The sequence below is a fragment of the Silurus aristotelis genome, assembly GCF_946808225.1.
Source record: "Silurus aristotelis genome assembly, chromosome: 2".
Classification (NCBI taxonomy): Eukaryota; Metazoa; Chordata; class Actinopteri; order Siluriformes; family Siluridae; genus Silurus; species Silurus aristotelis.
The window spans coordinates 20493260-20512470 of NC_139575.1; the positions used below are offsets into that span (position 1 = coordinate 20493260).

The following is a 19211-nucleotide window of genomic DNA, read 5'->3' on the forward strand; positions in this document are numbered from 1 at the left end:
CGAGAGACAGAGAGAGAGAGAGAGAGAGAGAGAGAGAGAGAGAGAGACAGAGACAGAGAGAAAGAGAGAGAGAGAGAGAGAGAGAGAGAGAGAGATATGTCATATTTGAGTTCATGAACTTGAAAGCCTGTGAGATTGTATTAATCTGTCTGCATTATGAATAGGTTCACTGTTTGCTGTTGGTGGGTGTGGGTATGTGTAAATGTGTGTGTGTGTGTGTGTGTGTGTGTGTGTGTGTGTGTGTGTGTGTGTGTGTGTGTGTGTATGTGTGTGTAGGTGTATGTGTCTGGGACTATGTGTGTCTGTCTCTGTGCGTTTGTATGCTACCTTTTGGACAAATGTCACCACATGGTTCACACCTTCTCACTCCTTTCTTGTCAACCTCCATTTTATTCGAAGGGCAGCTGCTAACACATGAACCTCCATCTACCACAAAGTTAGCTAAAAAAATTGTGGAAAGACATAACAGGGAGTTCATGTAATCAAACCATTATTTTCAGGGCATGATATTCTAGTTTGTATAATCAATTTATTAATTGCTTAGTTGCTTTTCATAATTCAATTATTATTTTTTATTTTTACTTTAACTTAACTAAACTCTGGTTTAAATGAGATTGAAACCGTTTATTTTAATGAGTTTAAAAACTTATGAAGCAGAAATGATTAAATCAGGAGGAGTGTAACTTACGGGGACACTGGGCTATGCAGACTGATCCATACTGATATTTCTCATTCGGGTTCGGCTCCAGTTTAAATGTTACTTTATTGTATATCACGCCCTGAGGACACAGGGGCACGCAGGAGCCTGAGTCATTGAAACTCCTGCAGGCCTGCACATATGCACAAACATGACAAAAGGTTCAGCTGTGATTCATAAACTTTGTACTGATTTCAGCTCATAATTAGGGTTATTTGCTATTTACAAGCCAGATGTATGTGGGGGCTTTGATAACAATGCTGTTAGCTCCCATATTTGATCTAACTTACAAAGCAATCAGTATCTTGTGACCCCGTGCAGCCTCCTGCACACTCCATGTGGCAACATTCGCTGGGACTTCGGCCAAAACAGCGGCCATTACATTGGGGTGCACACACCAGTTTAGTCACTGAGAGAGAGAATGGCTAATTGTAAATGTTATATATGAGTTGCAGAAACACATACTGACAGAAGAGAGAACAAAGATGTGGAAGTGAAGGTAGAGATGTTAAAACTCACGAGTCTGACAGCTGTCTCTGCTTGATCCCCAGCAGTGTCCATCACAAGATTCATGACATGGAACTAAACAGGAAAAGAGAATTGAAAAACACAGAATTGTCAGAGAAAATCTTAAAATTTCATGGTCCGGATATTAGTATGTATGTATGATATTAGTATTAGTACAAGCAGGAAAAACATAAGATTGTAGCAGTAAACAGAAAGTAGTAAATAAAGTGTTGGGAAAAAAAAAGTGATGTGAAAAATTGTGAATGTGAGTAAGCAGTTCAGTAAAAATTTTATAATGATATAAAATTAGATCTAATTTGTCTATTTTGAGCAGACAGAAGTTTCCACAAAACCCATTTTGGTGTGCTTTTGTGTGTAGGTGTTGACTGACGTATAAACCTCAATGGCAATAATTAGTTTACGTCTGATTTTCTTTTGGGGAGTCACAGCTCTGGATCTTGATGTTTCTTATTTGCTATGAATAAGGCTTTTAATAAGCTTATTTTTGAATAAGGAAAATGTATATTTCCATGTACAATAAAGTGGTTTGGCAAAACAAGTGCACATTCACATAACAGAGAAGTAAATTGGACAGAAATTTTAGGCTAAGTAAATCTCGCATGCCATATACGACACTTAACACACAACTGTGCATACATAGTTATTTCTGACCCTAAAATACTTAACTGAGTGCCTACGGGCAAAATGTGGTTAACGCCTAACCAAAGTAGAAAATGCGGCAAAGGTATGTCATGCCTGCACTGACATGAAGGTAATTTTATCATCCAAATGATACTAATTTTAACACTCTAATGTGACTTTGACATCATAGGGCTGTATATCGCTATAAATGTTGCTTACGCTCTGGTCCATTGTCCTTGATGATGATCTTAGCTTTGCTGTCCTTTACGATATCCAGCCAGTTGATTTGTGGCGCATAGCTCAGGAACTCATTCTGGATGATCTGTACGCCCCCCTCCAAAATTTCTACGCACACACAAAACACATCGAGCATGTCTACATATACAGCAATTACATTATTTAGCAGACGCCCAACTACATTATTTAGCAGTGGGAATTCATTTTTACAAAATACATACATGGTTAAAGGCCTCATTGAACAGCCCAGCAGTAGCAGCTGGGCGTTTCTGTGATTCGAACTCACAACCTTCTAAACAAAAGTAAAACATTTTAACCCCTGAGCTACCCCTTCCCACTGACACTATAATTGCTAGTGATGTGTTTAGCACACTAAATACTGTGTGATCCTATGACAGCACCCGTAGGTATGACGGTTATAAAGCTCGCTATTACAGTGTTATAAGTCATTATTCTGTGAGGAGGTCAACACGTCAACAGCACAATGCTCAAAATAGCCTTCGCATTGGCCAAGGCAAAGAAATGATGTCCTTCAAATAAAAAGCACACATGATCTACAACAATCGAAAAAAATTAATAAATTTGACATAACACATAATACATACACAACCAAGACTCCAGGAAACAAAGCTCGTCAGAATCTTTAGTCTGTAAACATAGCAATTGAATGTTGTGCAATCTTGTTTTGCATAACAACACTATCTGTTACCTGTTGTAGTTGTGTATGCTCAATATTGTCGCACTGGATATTTGTAACAATTAAATAAATATAGATAAAAATGGAACTACAGAAACTTCAGATGAATTCTTCTTGCAAGTTCACATCGCATAATACTGCAGTATAATTGAGTTGAAAGATGAAATGAAAAGAAAAGGGTACGAGTTGAACAAGGATTATTTTTGCAGGAGCAAATGTCACATTTTAGACAAGTTGCTGCAGTGCAGAGTGAGGGGAAAAAATATTAACTACTCTTTTATCTATGTTGGACCTGGTAAACTGATGAACATAGAGCACCAGTTTTCATGTCACACCACACCACACCACACCACACCACACACACACACATTAGCAGGATGCCCTACTCCCCCAGATACACCAATGCACTCACCTTCACAAACTCCCGCATATGCAGTATGTAACAAAAACCTTCCTAGTTGCAGTAGATGCCTGACTGGAGCAGGCATGGGCTTGTCCCTGAAACTATCTGTGTGACAGTTAACAGTCACACTGAAAACACACACCTACTGTAGAACTTAAAATAAGGTATACATTACATTATAGGTCAGATTTCACGATAAACAAAAAAACTGGTATTTCTTGTAAGATTTGGTTTGTTTCATAGTTGTTTGTGTCGTGATGCATTTACAGTCCAATCCATAACAATGTAGAGCATCTGGTTTCTGAACTGAGAGCGAATATACATTTTGTATAGGTACACAAACCTTTTTTTTTTAAACTGGGTATTTTTTGTTATATTATTGTTGTATTATTGACTTAATCCTCTCTAGTGTCTTTTTTACTTGTGTGGTTGCTCTTTTTCTCACACCCTCAGTTTTTGGGTGGCACTGTGGTGAAGTGGGTAGTGATGCCACCTCACAGCTCCAGGTTGCCTGGTATGATCCTGAGTTTAGGTTACTGTCTGTGCATTTTGCATATTTATTTCACACTTGTGTGGATTTCTTTTGGGTTCTGTGGTTGCTTCCTTCTTTCCAAACATCTAAGAAGGTAAACGGGTGCATTCAATTGTGTATGGTGGCCTATGATGCACTGGGAATTCTATAGACTGTGTTCCTTCCTTGCATGCAGTGTTGATTAATAACATTTGGTGTTTCAAAAGACATTGTGGAAAAACAAAAAATAATGTTTTTATCAAGAATTTGGTATTGAAATTAAATTATTTAGTATAACCAAGTACAAAATAAAGTGCATTATTTGTTGAACAACTATTATTAATATTATAGTGTATTTTCAAAATTCATGAGCAAAAAATTCAGAGTTATGTAAGAAACTCATAATAAGGTTGCTGGTCTGGTTGTCCAAATTATAGAACATTAATGAAAATACACTTAATTGCCTTTGTCTGTTCTTACTTAGTGCCACACCTGTCTCCAAGTAGAAAGTGGAGAAGGAAGCAGTTACAAAATGTTTTAATTTGTAACTATTTGGGGCACAGAAAAAATAGGTACACTGATAGAATCTATGTGTAAGTGAGTGAGTGTGTGTGTGTGTGTGTGTGTGTGTGTGTGTGTGTGTGTGTGTGTGTGTGTGTGTGTGTGTGTGTGTGTGTGTGTGTTTGTGTGTACCTGTCAGATGTGTAAGGCCAAGCTCCTTAATCCCATACTCTCCATCCTTCTGGTAGTTAACTAAGACTGCGAGAGCAAAGTGCTTTTCATACAGCGATGTTCCTCTGATCACTCGTAACTGCTCCAAAGGCAGGTATCTGAACTGGTTTATCGCTATTAAAACATAACCTGTAACCTCACGAATTGACTAGAAGAAGAGAGAGAGAGAGAGAGAGAGAGAGAGAGAGAGAGAGAGAGAGAGAGAGAGAGAGAGAGAGAGAGAGAGATACAGGAAAGCAGAGAAACAGAAAAACGGGCAGAAAAAAATAATACAAATGTGAGGCTTTATAATAGAATCAGCTCACCATTGAATGATTAGTGAGTTTGTGACACACGCACACGCACACGCACACACACACACACACACACACACACACACACACACACACACACACACACACACACACACCACTTTCCTTACCTTCAGGAAGGAGAAATCACGATTGTGTTCCATATAAGTGACCTCAAGGTTGCCCATGACAATCTGACAGCCGGTGTACATTTGTTTCATCCGCTGGTACTGCAAATATGAAGACCCTGTCACACTCAACATGTTCTGAGTGCCTGAGCATATGACTGTACAGAGAAAGAGAGAGGAAATTATTGTCATGGGCATCTAAAGTGATAGCACTAGAGTTGTGCATGAGAAAGAGAGAGAGAGAGAGAGAGAGAGAGAGAGACAGAGAGAGAGAGAGAGAGAGAGAGAGAGAGAGAGAGAGAGAGAGAGAGAGAGAGAGAGAGAGAGAGAGATTGAAGAGGGAGGCAATTCTACTTTGCTATTCAAATTTACATTTTCATAGAAATTCAATGGGAATCAAACAATCTACTAACAGAAAAAAGGCACTTGGTCTTTATTTTGAGCTCTGCTGCCTTTTCTTTTTTTTTTTTTAAACAGCAGCTTTTCAAGAAAAACGTGTTGACTTAATTATGATAATAGTTAAAAAATTATTTAATAACACTGTTCACAAAACACATCTCAAGAATACAAACCTTTTCATTAGTCTTGATTTGAAAATCAAGCATTCATAAATAAACATAAATTCATATTCATCCTTAAGACTGATTATATTACATTAAGATAAACATAGAAAAACTTTTACTGAACAAATGGAATTAGTCAGATCAGAAATATTGGTCCTTATTACATTCGCAGGTTTGAAGTCTGTAAATGATTATCTTAAACATGTAAATATAAATATTAACCTGTAGGATTATATAGCGACTCACTTGCTCACTAAAGCAGGACAGGCTTATCTCTGAGAGGTCAGTATGTACTGTAAGTGTGTGTGTGTGTGTGTGTGTGTGTGTGTGTGTGTGTGTGTGTGTGTGTGTGTGTGTGTGTGTGTGTGTGTGTGTGTGTGTGTGTGTGTGTGTGTGGCTGAAGAGAGAAAACACAATGCATTCATTTTAAAAGAGCGCGAAAACAAGTATAGAAACCCGCCCAAATGTCCTCCACAACTCGCCTGCCTAATCTCTCTCTCTCTCTCTCTCTCTCTCTCTCTCTCTCTCTCTCTCTCTCTCTCTCTCTCTCAATAAAGAGCTTTGCTTTGCTTTATTTTAGTCCACAATACACCGTTTGAGCACATGCACAAACATACAAAAGCAGAAAAATAACCAAAAAACAAAACAAGAGTCAGAGAGAGAAAGAGAGATAATAATAGAGAAAAAAAGGCACATGGGACAAACAAGTTAAATAAAACAGGAATGATAACAATGATAAACAGAAACTTGTCTTCCGTCCAAAAAAACTTAAAAAACAAAACAAAACAAAAAAAAACATTAACACACAAACACACACAAGCACAGACACTTCTGATTACTTTGTTTTGTACTCAGGAGACAGTTCACAGGTCACTCTGTTCCTAGTGCAAGGATAGGTGTGGTCAAATACCTCCTGATTTATCAGGTGTGTGTTTGTGTGTTCATATGTGTGAGTATGCATGTGTGTGTGAGCAAATGCATGCATGCATTCATGCTGGGGTGTGTGCGTGTTTGTTGTACTGGGTAACTGGGTTCGATTCCATATAGCTGACGCTGTCTTTTTCTGTTTCTTGCTGCTGACAGAAAAAAATGCACAAGAGGCACACTATCAGATTTAACCCCTAAAACTGCCCAGAGTCACAGGCAGCTCCACAAACATAGCTTTTTAAAGCTATATATAGCTTTTTCTATTAGCAAAATCATCCAACCTAATATATTTTAACTTAGTTTTCAGTCAGATTGAAGTTAGTCAGGATCAGTTAGTCTCTGTCAGCTATAACTGTTGTGACTCAAAACTTATCTAGTTGAACAACATCATAAAGATTCTTGCAGCGATTCGCTGTGCGCACACACACACACACACACACACACACACACACACACACACACACACACACACACACACACACACACACAGCCAAGTGCCTGTGGAATGAATGCAAAATACATGAATTAATGCTCAGAATGAGAAAAACAACAATCCTTAAAGTGAAGTAAATAAATAAAGGTACAGTGGAACCTCGGAGCTCGCGGCCTCAGCGCTCGCGACCTCGCATGCTCGCGACTCTCATTCAGATCGGCTCGTGAGCAACCGCGAGCTGCTCAAAACGCTAGTTTTAACATTTCTAATCAAGGTTTATCTCATTAAAATTGTCTAAAAAATGCTTTAAAACTATTTTTATTATGTATTATTATACTGTACTTCTCTACTGCATACTTTACTGTACCTGTACTTTATTTTTTTTAATTAAGCATTGTAATTGCTGTTAATTTACATAAAGTATTGTTAAAATAGTCTAATAATTAAGTGTTATGGAGTGAAATAGTGTTATTTACTCATTTAAATCGATTTCGTATAGTGTTTTTTGGGTTTTTACTGGGTTGGAAGGGGCGTATCAAAAGGTCGCGAAAATTCGGAACTCGCGACCGGTCTTGATCCCCAACCCTCGCGAGCTCCGAGGTTCCACTGTAAATAAAAAGCACAAGGATTCTACAAACAAATAAAGAATGAAAGAAAAAATCCTGTTAGTCTTTAATATGGTCATGTGTAAAATGTTTTGTAATACAATGACCATTTAGTCTGAAGGCAAATGAGAAGGCTTACACAGTACATCCTGTCTTCCCTGACATGATACATGGCATGGCATTAACATTGTGTGGGAGTTTCTGACACACAATGCTTCGACTCAGAACCATGTTCACAAAGACCACTGGCAACTGAACATATCTGTTTATATAACAGCTATGGCACAAAAAGTTCAGTCATGTCTTCATTGTTCTCAAAGTCAAAACAGCATAAGAATGCTTGCTTATGACACACTCTGTCACCACTTTGTCTAAATGGATTTTTCAAAACAGGTAAGAGTTTAAACACGAAAACGTTGCGTATGAAAAGTTTTAAGGTTTAGCGAAGTCAGATTTTGTTGATTTAAATGTAAATAAAACCTTTAGTATGAGCCAAGGACAACATGATAACTTACAGAAAACAGCCATCTATTTTCCCCCCATTATTTAGTTATATCTAAACCCAAAAACAAAACAAAAAAACAAGCCACTGTGATTTCCATAATGTAATAAAATTTGAATTCAAGGCAACATGTATTGTTCAGCTAAATTAACTCTAAGCTGGAACTCAATCACTCACACCAGCCAAATATGGTGCTACTGTGGTATATCCATCTAAACTATTGTCTCACCTGCATTTTTGTTTATGCCTTATATATTTTCTCATAGTCATGTGTGGGAATTGATCCCCTCTGCTCTGTTTCTGTAATTACTACATTCATATTACTGTTCTTTTCCAATATTTACTCATGATCTCCAGGCATTGAACACAGCACTCGGAATTTTGAGTGCCTACATCAGATCTTACTGTTCAGACCACACACATGCACCTCAATAAGAGACCTTGTCGTAACCCCAAACCTCATTTTACTATCATTAACAAACTCAGAAAATGTATGAAAAAAAGCATTTAATTCATTTTCATAGATTAGGATTACCCTCTCCTTTACTCTTTTACTCCACCGCACTAAATGCCCTTGATAAAACTTTGAAGCTGCTGCTCGAGAACTATTTTTTTTCTTTACTGAACTAAGCCCTAAATCCTTTTCATTATTAGCTCTCTGCCCCCCAGACAACTTCTCATGAAATGTCTTTTTGACATCTTGGCCCCATCTGTCAGTTCATTCTCTTATTCATCTCTGACACTAAATGCTACTGCAAATTCTGCTGTCAACACCGGTTTTAGGAAACCTGGCCACGATCCTGTTTGACTGGAAATGTATCAACCCATCTCTATTCCTTTACTGCCTAAAGTGTTGTACCTTAACAATCTCACAACGTGGTTGACAACAACTGCTCGGCAACATTAAAGTTCAGTTTTCATACCTGGTGCATTATTAAAATTATGCTTTCTCAGTAAACCATTTCCTGCCCTTCAAGTATTGGCAATAGAGAATTGGCTCCTGCCTGTTTTAGATCTTATCTTATTTGTATTCCCACTTTTGTTACCACTGGCAAACACAAACACAAAGTCAGACTAATCCTTTGTCCTCCCATGTTTAGTATTTGCATGCTACCTCTTATAATAACATTAACCAAAGGTCTTTCAGGTTTAATTCCATAATTATGATACTTAGGTTTATGTCAGTACGGCTTCTTGTTTTTTTCACCTAGCTGTTGGTAATAGGAATTTAAAAGTACTCAGCTCTTGGCAGTGGAATGTTTTACTGAGAGGCAATTGCTTTACTTCACAAAGGAAGAATAAAAAGGCTAAGAAATCGATATTTTGCATAATACAAAGTATATAACATATAACAACATAGAAAAGGATTAAAATTGTTAGAGCAACATGTTTTAAACCCTTTGTACCCAGTGACTCCTTTAACAGCAAAATACATTCCAGACATTCAAAACTGAAAACAGTCCAGTCCAGTTTTTATTAGTCATAAGTATTTATATTCTTGAGCTATCCACTGACAGACAAGCAGATGTAATTTGGTTTTGAGTTGGATGAATTAATACGGAATAATACCTCTGTAATGCAGACAGAGTGGCTGTACAGTGGACCTACATTGGACCTAGAATGCTATAGTTACCACACACACACACACACACACACACACACACACACACACACACACACACACACACACACACACACACACACACATATATTATGATCTGTTTTTTTAGTTTTACTCATTGTTCAGAAATTGAGTGTAGAACTGATCGAAATTTTTATTGCTTTAAGAAAAATCCTTGCTAATATATTTATTAATGCATTTATATGTGTAAAAAAACAATACATATTTTGGCAAACATAATGTACCAAACAAAAAACAACAACAAAAACAAAACACGTGAGCCATAGTTATCTTGTGAAATGAATTAGGTCAGTTTATAAATAGAAATAAAATAGAACAACCCCAAATATTCACGGGTCACTATGTAGTAGTTTTGGGAACCTGTTCCCTACCCTGCCAGCAGTGTCACATGTGTGTGTGTGTGTGTGTGTGTGTGTGTGTGTTTGTGTGTGTGTGTGTGTGTGTGTGTGTGTGTGTGTTTGTGTGTGTGTGTTTATGTGTGTTTATGTGTGTGTTTATGTGTGTTTGTGTGTGTGTGTGTGTGTGTGTGTGTGTGTGTGTGTGTTTATGTGTGTTTATGTGTGTGTTTATGTGTGTGTTTATGTGTGCGTGTGTGTGTGTGTGTGTGTGTGTGTGTGTGAGTAAGTGACATCAACAGGGCTACACCTGTTGTTGTTGTAGTACCTGTGCTGCTCCACCCTGCTTAATGAACATAATCTACGGGCCAAAGATCATGCGCCACTTCATATATTTTTTCCTTCTCCCTCTTCCTCAATCAGCAGATGAAAAAGCAAACTTTTTCCTCTATATCCACTGCTTTAAAAAAATGTTTAATAACAAAAATGTGCCAAATAGTGCATTGCACTTAATGCATGGATAGATTTTCTTTCTCAAATGAAGTAATTGTCCTTTTTGCACTTAATGCACCCACATACATTTGCCTTATTAGTCTCATAAGGACCTTCCACGTATCATCCATTATTTTTTATTTTAAATACAACCTTCATTTTTGGTAAAAAAAAAAAAAAAAAAAAAAAAAAAGCAATTTTCTTTGCATGCACTATGTCATATAAATAACTATCCTCCAAGGATACAAAATTTTGGCTCCACCAAGTTGTAAAATTGTGCACGTACACACACACACACACACACACACACACACGACAGTCTATCATTAGTTGTGGAGCTCGTGCAATCTTAAGACAGGTTTGACTGGTTTATGCACTTGCCAGAGGCGAGCACTGATTTTGAGGCATGCCGAAATCACAGCCACACACACACACGCTGAATATATAAATACCAGAAAGAAAACACCATAAACTAACCAAAAGAATATATATTTAAATGTATTCATGTGTTTGTATGTGTGTCAGGAGTCACGCACCTTGTTTGTTATTGGAAGACTGCGCGCGCGCAGGTGTACTGAGACACAAGCAGGGCAGCGCCACGCACAGCGCGAGCACCTGCACAGTCCACGCGCTCATCCTCCTCCTCACTCTGCGCTCCACACACATCCCGCACTCAGGTACTCATATCCCAGAGAGAAACACACACAGTTTCCGGTCTCTCACATACATCTACTACAGTCTCTAAGTAAGAGCATAACCCAGGGCTTTAATGTTCTTTAACTCCTGCGGAATAATCTCGCGCGTCCGACCTGCTGCTCCTCAACCCTCACTCGTCGTGCCGTGATTCAGCCGGTGGCGGTAAAACCCAGGTGTCGTCACTCCTTCCTCCTATAATAAACCTTTAAAAAATATATATTTTAAAAAAGGCTAAAAAATGATACAAAAACACAAAAGAATCCTCAGGACAGAGACAGAGTTGCTGTTGTTCGGTTCACTTTCGTGGTAAATATGCCTACCTGTTTACTGCGGTGTGTGTAACAATGCTCTGAAAGCCCATTGGCTCCCTGTCTGATCAATGGACCAATCAGAATCGCGAGCGTCGAAATGCCTTTACTATGTAGTGAACCTTGTACTGATGCACCTTGGTGAACAGGTTACTAGACATCGGGGAATAGCTAAGAGTGATAAGACTCACTCTCTCTCTCTCTCTCTCTCTCTCTCTCTCTCTCTCTCTCCTGTCCTTGCAGATTAGCATTGGTAAATGATGAGGGAGAAACGCTGGAAGTGAACTGCGTCATTGTGTGTGCTGTTTTTTTTTTCTGAAAGCCCTGGACTTTTAGAAAGGCCACATTGTACAGAGACATTGTCAAAAAATCTGCTGTGCGTCACTCAAACACAAAAGTCATTTATCTTGGAGTCAAAGTAGTAAAAGGGTCCATATAAGTAACAAAATATATTATGTCCAAACATTTAGCATACGCAGGCAGTTCCTAGTGTGAATGCTGTAGATGAAAAAAATATGAACTTATATTGAATAACTACATTGTTGAAAAGTTTTGCCCCCCAGTTAACAGCAAACACAGACATAGTCTATTTTATTTGATCAGCATATTTTATCAACACACACACACAAGCTGGGACATTAATCCAAATAATGTCACCATTAACTTCATGGACATTAATATTCATGATTCTTTTCAGTGAATGACTTTTGAAAAACTTTTGAGAATTTGTCCTACTTCTCATGGTGTGATACAATCCTATCTCTTTCTGACTCTTTTTTTTTTCATTGTGAGTCATTATATAAATAATTAAAGATTTCTTCAAAAATATTTTCTTTCATCATGAATGAACATCAGATTGTTTGGTCTACAGTCAGTTCATTCAAATGAACATTTGGCCCCTTTGTTAATGATCTAATATGAAATCTATATTAAAATAAAATTGAATTTATTTCAAATGACCCCAAAATCTATAAGAATCTATGAAAATTCATTGTTATTCAAACTATTTTGCATCTCAAATAAACCTTTACAATATAATGTACATAACATATACCTTGCTACTAATTTTACACAAACTGCACAACCTATCTGCACTGATGCAAATGCATCTTGAATCTTGTATCTGTGGTTGTAATAATACAACCATAGAGTATATTTAATATTCCATATTTTTTAACTATCTGCTAATCAAACTGTATTAAAGCTTCTTTCAATGTATATATTTTTATGTAATTAAACCATGTTAGTTCACTACCAATTTGAACTCTTTCATGATTAGTCTGTAGCTTTCATTAGTGAGAACAGTAAGATGGAAATTATTCCCACTTAAGTATGTTAAATTTCACCTTTTCATTTTTTAAAGAAAGACAAGAAGAAAGAGACGAAGATGATTGTTCTTGCACCACTTGCTGTTTTTTTTTTGTGCACCCCAACAACCCACATTTTTTTGTTTGCATTATATAGCTGTTTTTCCTCATCAGTGAAGTTTTGTTAAAATACACGTTTGTAATAAAAAGTTTCATCATCAACATGTTGTAGTTTAAACTTAGGGTCATCATTGCTTTGGTAACTGGGTACACACACCACTGTAACTGGCCTTTTGTTAAGATGCTGCTTGAGTTCTTGTTAAACAGAAGCCACATGTGAGTGCAAAAGTGGATAAACGGGTTCACAAACACTGGCACTTCCTGCATCACAGGTTTTATTTTTTTAGAAAAGCACTGATTGAAAAACAACACACACACACACACACACACACACACACACACACACACACACACACACACACACACACACACACACACACACACACTTGGATGACTCGTTTTTTAAACAGAAATCTGTTAACATCATATAAACAAGACAAATGTCATCATACATGCATGAGTAACTCAACTTGAAAAACAAAACAACACATTGCTGACAAAGGTGTTACTACTTATAGTGACAAAGTGCCAAACTACTCGAAATAAATAATAAAATCATTTTCGGGCAACAATAATAAAAGCAAAAATATTTGTTCTAACTAGTTTGAAAATGTGTAGTAACTTGAGGAAAAAATGCTAAATGACAAACTCAAAGCTTAATGACAGATAAGAAATGAAAATCTTGGAGATTGAAGTATATACCTGATAAGTTAATATCTCACCTATAAATAATAAACTCAGCATGTAGCTCTTTCTCACTTTATCTTTAATGTTTATTGAAGGTTTTTCTATGGAAGTGGCTGAATGTTAACTGAAACATGATCCAATCCTTAAAGAACATAGTTGAGTGGGTGGGATGGTTAAATATGCACTAGAATTTCAAAGATTAAGTTAGGATTTTGATAAAATAGTGAGGATACAAACCCAAATCCTATTCTCCAAGATTTTTTTGGTTTAACTTTGCTGTTTTATAAATGACAGTCAGACCTGGCGCTTATGTACGTATTTCCTTGTGGGAATCCGGCGCCCTCTTCAGGCTTAAATGAAGAATAAACGTACATCATCAGAGCTTTCATCATTGCAGCAACAAGTAAACTTTCTTTCGGCGTCTCCCATTAGGGGTCGCCACAACGGACCATCCATTGCAGCAACAAGTAACAAACAAAAATAGAAGCTTGCACTATTGTAAGACATTCTTTATGAATTTTCCTCACATAAAACACAAAGGTAAATAAATAATATACAATTTACATACCGATATTGAAAAATTATTGATTGTCCAGAAAAAGGCAATGGAAAAGTGATTGTTTTCATTCTGGCCACAACCAGACAATAAAAAAAATTCAATTTACAAGTTCAGTTTGGGTGTAAAGTACAGTCATTTAGGGTCTATTTTACCTGGATTTTCTTTCAGATCATTTTTTCATTTCAAATTCCAAAAAAAAGAAAGTATTTTTTTTTTAATAAAACAAATAAAATAAAATAAAACACTTCTCTAATCATAACAGGTAAAAAGACAAAAAAATTATAAATGACATTACAGTGTGTCTGGTGCAACTACAAACACATAACAATTTTCTGACATTAAGATTTTTTTTTTTTAATTTAAACTTTATTAAAACTCACAGCTTAGATTTGTTCCCAATTATTTTCCACCCACAAAAAAATCTATTTATTAATTCACAAAATCAATAACTTATATCAATATAAATTTTTTCTTTTAGTAATACAGCATATAAGGCCACAAAAAACTGGGCACATACGATGTGGATCACACATTACAGTATGTGTGGATAGCACAGACACATGATCTAATGTAGAATTAGACTTTTAGATAGTTTGTGTAAATGGTACTAAAAATCAAAAGTAGTAAAATGGATGAACAGCAATCCTTTGCTTGCACTATGACTTTATTTCCACTGATCTGGAACATCTTCAGTTACACAGTACTGTAAAGCACCAGCATTGTAATGTAATATATATATATATATATATATATATATATATATATATATATATATATATATATATATATATATATATATATACAGTGGGTACGGAAAGTATTCAGACCCCCTTAAATTTTTCACTCTTTTTTATTTTGCAGCCATTTGCTAAAATCATTTAAGTTCATTTCTTTTCCTCATTAGTGTACACATAGCACCCTATATTGACAGAAAAACACAGAATTGTTGACACTGTTGCAGATTTATTAAAAAAGAAAAACTAAAATATCACATGGTCCTAAGTATTCAGACCCTTTGCTCAGTATTTAGTAGAAGCCCCCTTTTGATCTAATACAGCCATGAGTCTTTTTGGGAAGGATGCAACAAGTCTTTCACACCTGGATTCAGGGATCCTCTGCCATTCCTCCTTGCAGATCCTCTCCAGTTCTGTCAGGTTGGATGGTAAACGTTGGTGGACAGCTATTTTTAGGTCTCTCCAGAGATGCTCAATTGGGTTTAAGTCAGGGCTCTGGCTGGGCCATTCAAGAACAGTCACAGAGTTGTTGTGAAGCCACTCCATCGTTATTTTAGCTGTGTGCTTAGGGTCATTGTCTTGTTGGAAGGTAAACCTTCAGCCCAGTCTGAGGTCCAAAGCACTCTGGAGAAGGTTTTCGTTCAGGATATCCCTGTACTTGGCCGCATTCATCTTTCCCTTGATTGCAACCAGTCGTCCTGTCCCTGCAGCTGAAAACCCCCACAGCATGATGCTGCCACCACCATGCTTCACTGTTGAGACTGTACTGGACAGGTGATGAGCAGTGCCTGGTTTTCTCCACACATACCGCTTAGAATTAAGGCCAAAAATCTATCTTGGTCTCATCAGACCAGAGAATCTTATTTCTCACCATCTTGGAGAACTCCATGCAGGCTTTCATGTGTCTTACACATGAGAGGCTTCCGTCGGGCCACTCTGCTATAAAGCCCCACTGGTGAAGGGCTGCAGTGATGGTTGACTTTCTACAACTTTCTCCCATCTCCCGACTGCATCTCTGGAGCTCAGCCACAGTGATCTTTGGGTTCTTCTTTACCTCTCACCAAGGCTCTTCTCCCCTGATAGCTCAGTTTGGCCGGTTGGCCAGCTCTAGGAATGGTTCTGGTCGTCCCAAACGTCTTCCATTTGAGGATTATGGAGGCCACTGTGCTCTTAGGAACCTTAAGTGCAGCAAAAATCTTTTTGGAAGCTTGGCCAGATCTGTGCCTTGCCACAATTCTGTCTCTGAGCTCTTCAGGCAGTTCCTTTGACCTTAATGATTCTCATTTGCTCTGACATGCATTGTGATCTGTAAGGTCTTATATAAACAGGTGTGTGGCTTTCCTAATCAAGTCCAATCAGTATAATCAAAAATTTCTGGACTCAAATGAAGGTGTAGAACCATCTCAAGGATGATCAGAAGAAATGGAGAGCACCTGAGTTAAATATATGAGTGTCACAGCAAAGGGTCTGAATACTTAGGACCATGTGATATCAGTTTTTCTTTTTTAATAAATCTGCAAAAAGGTCAACAATTCTGTGTTTTTCTGTCAGTATAGGGTGCTATGTGTACATTCATGAGGAAAAGAAATGAACTTAAATGATTTTAGCAAATGGCTGCAATATAACAAAAAGTGAAAAATTTAAGGGGGTCTGAATACTTTCCGTACCCACTGTATGTATATATATATATATATATATATATATATATATATATATATATATATATATATATATATATATATATATATACACACTGTTAAAAAAGTTTTTTTTACAGTTAAATGTCTGTATTTTTCTTTATAGAAATTTACCTTTTTTCAGTTTACAACAAAATGGCTGTTATTTTACATTTATTTTCTGTCTTTTAAAGTTCCTTCATTAAATCTCATAAAAAATTGATTGTATAGTTTTGTATTTTAGAAATTTTCTTTTCTTTTCTTTTTTATTTTGCTATTAATTAGCTGTATTTTCACAGAGTAATTTGTATTTTTACATAGAATGATATCTAATATTTACAGATTATTCTTGTAATCATTAAGTCAGTGTTTTTATTACCATTGAAGACAGTTAATTATATGAAGGTTAAAGTGAAGTTATTAATGTCAAATAATAGTATTTTTACATACAGTAAAATTATGCATTGTTTCTTTTTTTAACTTGTCTTGCAAATAAATGCTTCTATTAACAATTATTTGGCATTACATTTTCCATAGGTCCTAACTACATATATCACTCATAAAAACATGATATTTCTGTTTTTCACCCTAAATTTATATGAAAATTAAAATGTGGTATTTGCCCATGTCCCAGTAAACAAAAAGTTAATAATTTTGGTTTTTGTGGTTTATATTTTTTTTAACAATTCCTACAATATCCAAAAATTTTATCAAATATAATACAATATAGTGTTAAAAAAAATTACACAGAACTCAAATCTGAAATACTAATAACTTATTTTTTTTGTTTAAAAATAAGGCATTGGTCCAGTATGTTAGTGTCAGGCTGCACACGCGGAAGCCGATATAATCCGATCATTGTCGTTTTATTTCAAAAAACCGTACAACACAAAAACACTCATTCAACTCAAGCCGTTGAAAACAACAAACAAAGACATCTGCTCGATACGCGTTGCCCGCTATGAGTTCGAATGTCCCAAGCATAATCCATAAAGCCTTCGGCAATGAGTAATCCAAGTCGGAAGTGGAATTCGCATATACAGCCGGCGGTCGAGCAGCCACGCGATTGTCCAGCTTGACAATATAATGACCGACAGCCTGTGACTCAAGAACGTGAGTTTATGTAGTCTGATCTTTCATGAGCCACAGCTGTCGGTAATCTTGGGAAGCAGCGTGACTGCTATCGAGGGGGGCGAGGCAGGGTGGATCTCTGACAGCTACAGACGGGGGCGTGGCAGGGTGAATCCCTGACAGCTACAGAGGGGGGCGTGGCAGGGTGAATCCCTGACAGTACCCCCCATCCAGGGGCAACACCTGACGCCCCAAAACCCACCCATGCCAGGCGGGCCAGGGCACTCCGAGGAAGGCCTCCTTAGACGCCTGGGAGCAACGGAGGCCTGGTGAGCATCCTCTGCGGAGAGCCGGCATGGAACAACACCTTGCAGGAGGATCCGGAACGGAGCCACGCCCTCGGTGCTGACGGGAGGCTGAGTAAAGCCCCTGGCGGGGATTGGAGCCGGAGCGATCTCCATGGCGGGGAACCGGGACTGGACGCCAACCATGACAATGACCGGGGAGTGGAGGACGTCCCGGGCGGAGACCAGGAACGTCGTACCACCCTCTGAGGGACCTGGAGGACCGACGTCGCCGTCAGAGGGACCTGGAGGACCGACGTCGCCGTCAGAGGGACCTGGAGGACCGACGTCGCCGTCAGAGGGACCTGGAGGACCGACGTCGCCATGCAGGGATCCTGTGGGCGATCCGTCGTCCTGAAGAGGACCTGGGGGCGAGACGTCGCCCTGCGTGGAGCCTGGATGCGATCCTTCGCCCTGACGAGGACCCGGGGGCGAGACGTCGCCTTCTGTGGAGCCCGGGGGCGAGACGTCGCCTTCTGTGGAGCCCGGGGGCGAGACGTCGCCTTCTGTGGAGCCCGGGGGCGAGACGTCGCCTTCTGTGGGGCGCTGGAGACGAGCCGTCGCCTTCTGCGGGCGCTGGAGACGAGCCGTCGCCTTCTGCGGGCGCTGGAGACGAGCCGTCGCCTTCTGCGGGCGCTGGAGACGAGCCGTCGCCTTCTGCGGGCGCTGGAGACGAGCCGTCGCCTTCTGCGGGCGCTGGAGACGAGCCGTCGCCTTCTGCGGGACTGTGGGGTGAGTTGTCGCCGTCGGTGGAACCCGGGGGCAGCGGTTCAACTTCCCTTTCGCAGTCCTGGAGCCGGGGTGAGTGCACAGGGAAACCCCTGGGCGTAGGGGCGCTCCTTGGGACCCTTAGGAGCAGATCGGAGCCTACTGAGCAGCCTGGAAATGAGGTGAAGCCTGCCTGGAGATCCACGAGCGGAGAAGGGCTCGCCTGGAGGTCCACGACATCAGTGGAACTCTTTGGGACACTGAAGCGGAGACGAGCTCTCGGGAGAAGCCTGGAGCGGAGACGTGCCCTCTTGAGGAGCCTGGAGCTGGGCGGAGCTCTCTGGAGGGACCTGGAGCTGGGCGGAGCTCTCTGGAGGGACCTGGAGCTGGGCGGAGCTCTCTGGAGGGACCTGGAGCTGGGCGGAGCTCTCTGGAGGGACCTGGAGCTGGGCGGAGCTCTCTTGGAGGTCCTGGGGCGGAGCCGAGCTTTCCGTGGGCGAGATGTTGCCTTGGAAGGGGCTCTGGGATGTGGCGTCGTCTGGAGAGAATCGCGTCTGAATCGCGGAATGGCGAATCCGCGTTCGGTATAGGTCGGTCGTTCTGTCAGGCTGCAGACGCGGAAGCCGATATAATCCGATCATTGTCGTTTTATTTCAAA

The 19211-nt window shown here is 39.1% G+C and overlaps 1 protein-coding gene across 5 annotated transcripts in view; it reads right to left on the reverse strand.

Annotated features, from left to right (window-relative positions):
• The window catches only part of erbb3a (erb-b2 receptor tyrosine kinase 3a), a 52058-nt gene that overhangs the window by 12019 nt on the left and 20828 nt on the right, over positions 1–19211 (reverse strand). The window contains exons 2-9 of one of the 5 annotated variants that reach the window (XM_083527980.1): positions 10880–11231; positions 4848–5002; positions 4388–4574; positions 2066–2191; positions 1217–1279; positions 988–1106; positions 689–830; positions 328–441 (exon numbers count right to left, since the gene is read on the reverse strand). The exons of 2 other annotated variants lie outside the window; for them this stretch is intronic. In XM_083527980.1, coding sequence (XP_083384106.1) covers positions 328–441; positions 689–830; positions 988–1106; positions 1217–1279; positions 2066–2191; positions 4388–4574; positions 4848–5002; positions 10880–11009 — 1036 coding nt within the window. In that variant the 5' untranslated portion in view covers positions 11010–11231. Of the gene's footprint in view, positions 1–327; positions 442–688; positions 831–987; positions 1107–1216; positions 1280–2065; positions 2192–3192; positions 3409–4387; positions 4575–4847; positions 5003–10879; positions 11232–19211 lie in introns of those variants that run through there. 2 more of the 5 variants (XM_083527981.1, XM_083527982.1) reach the window with 2 other exon arrangements.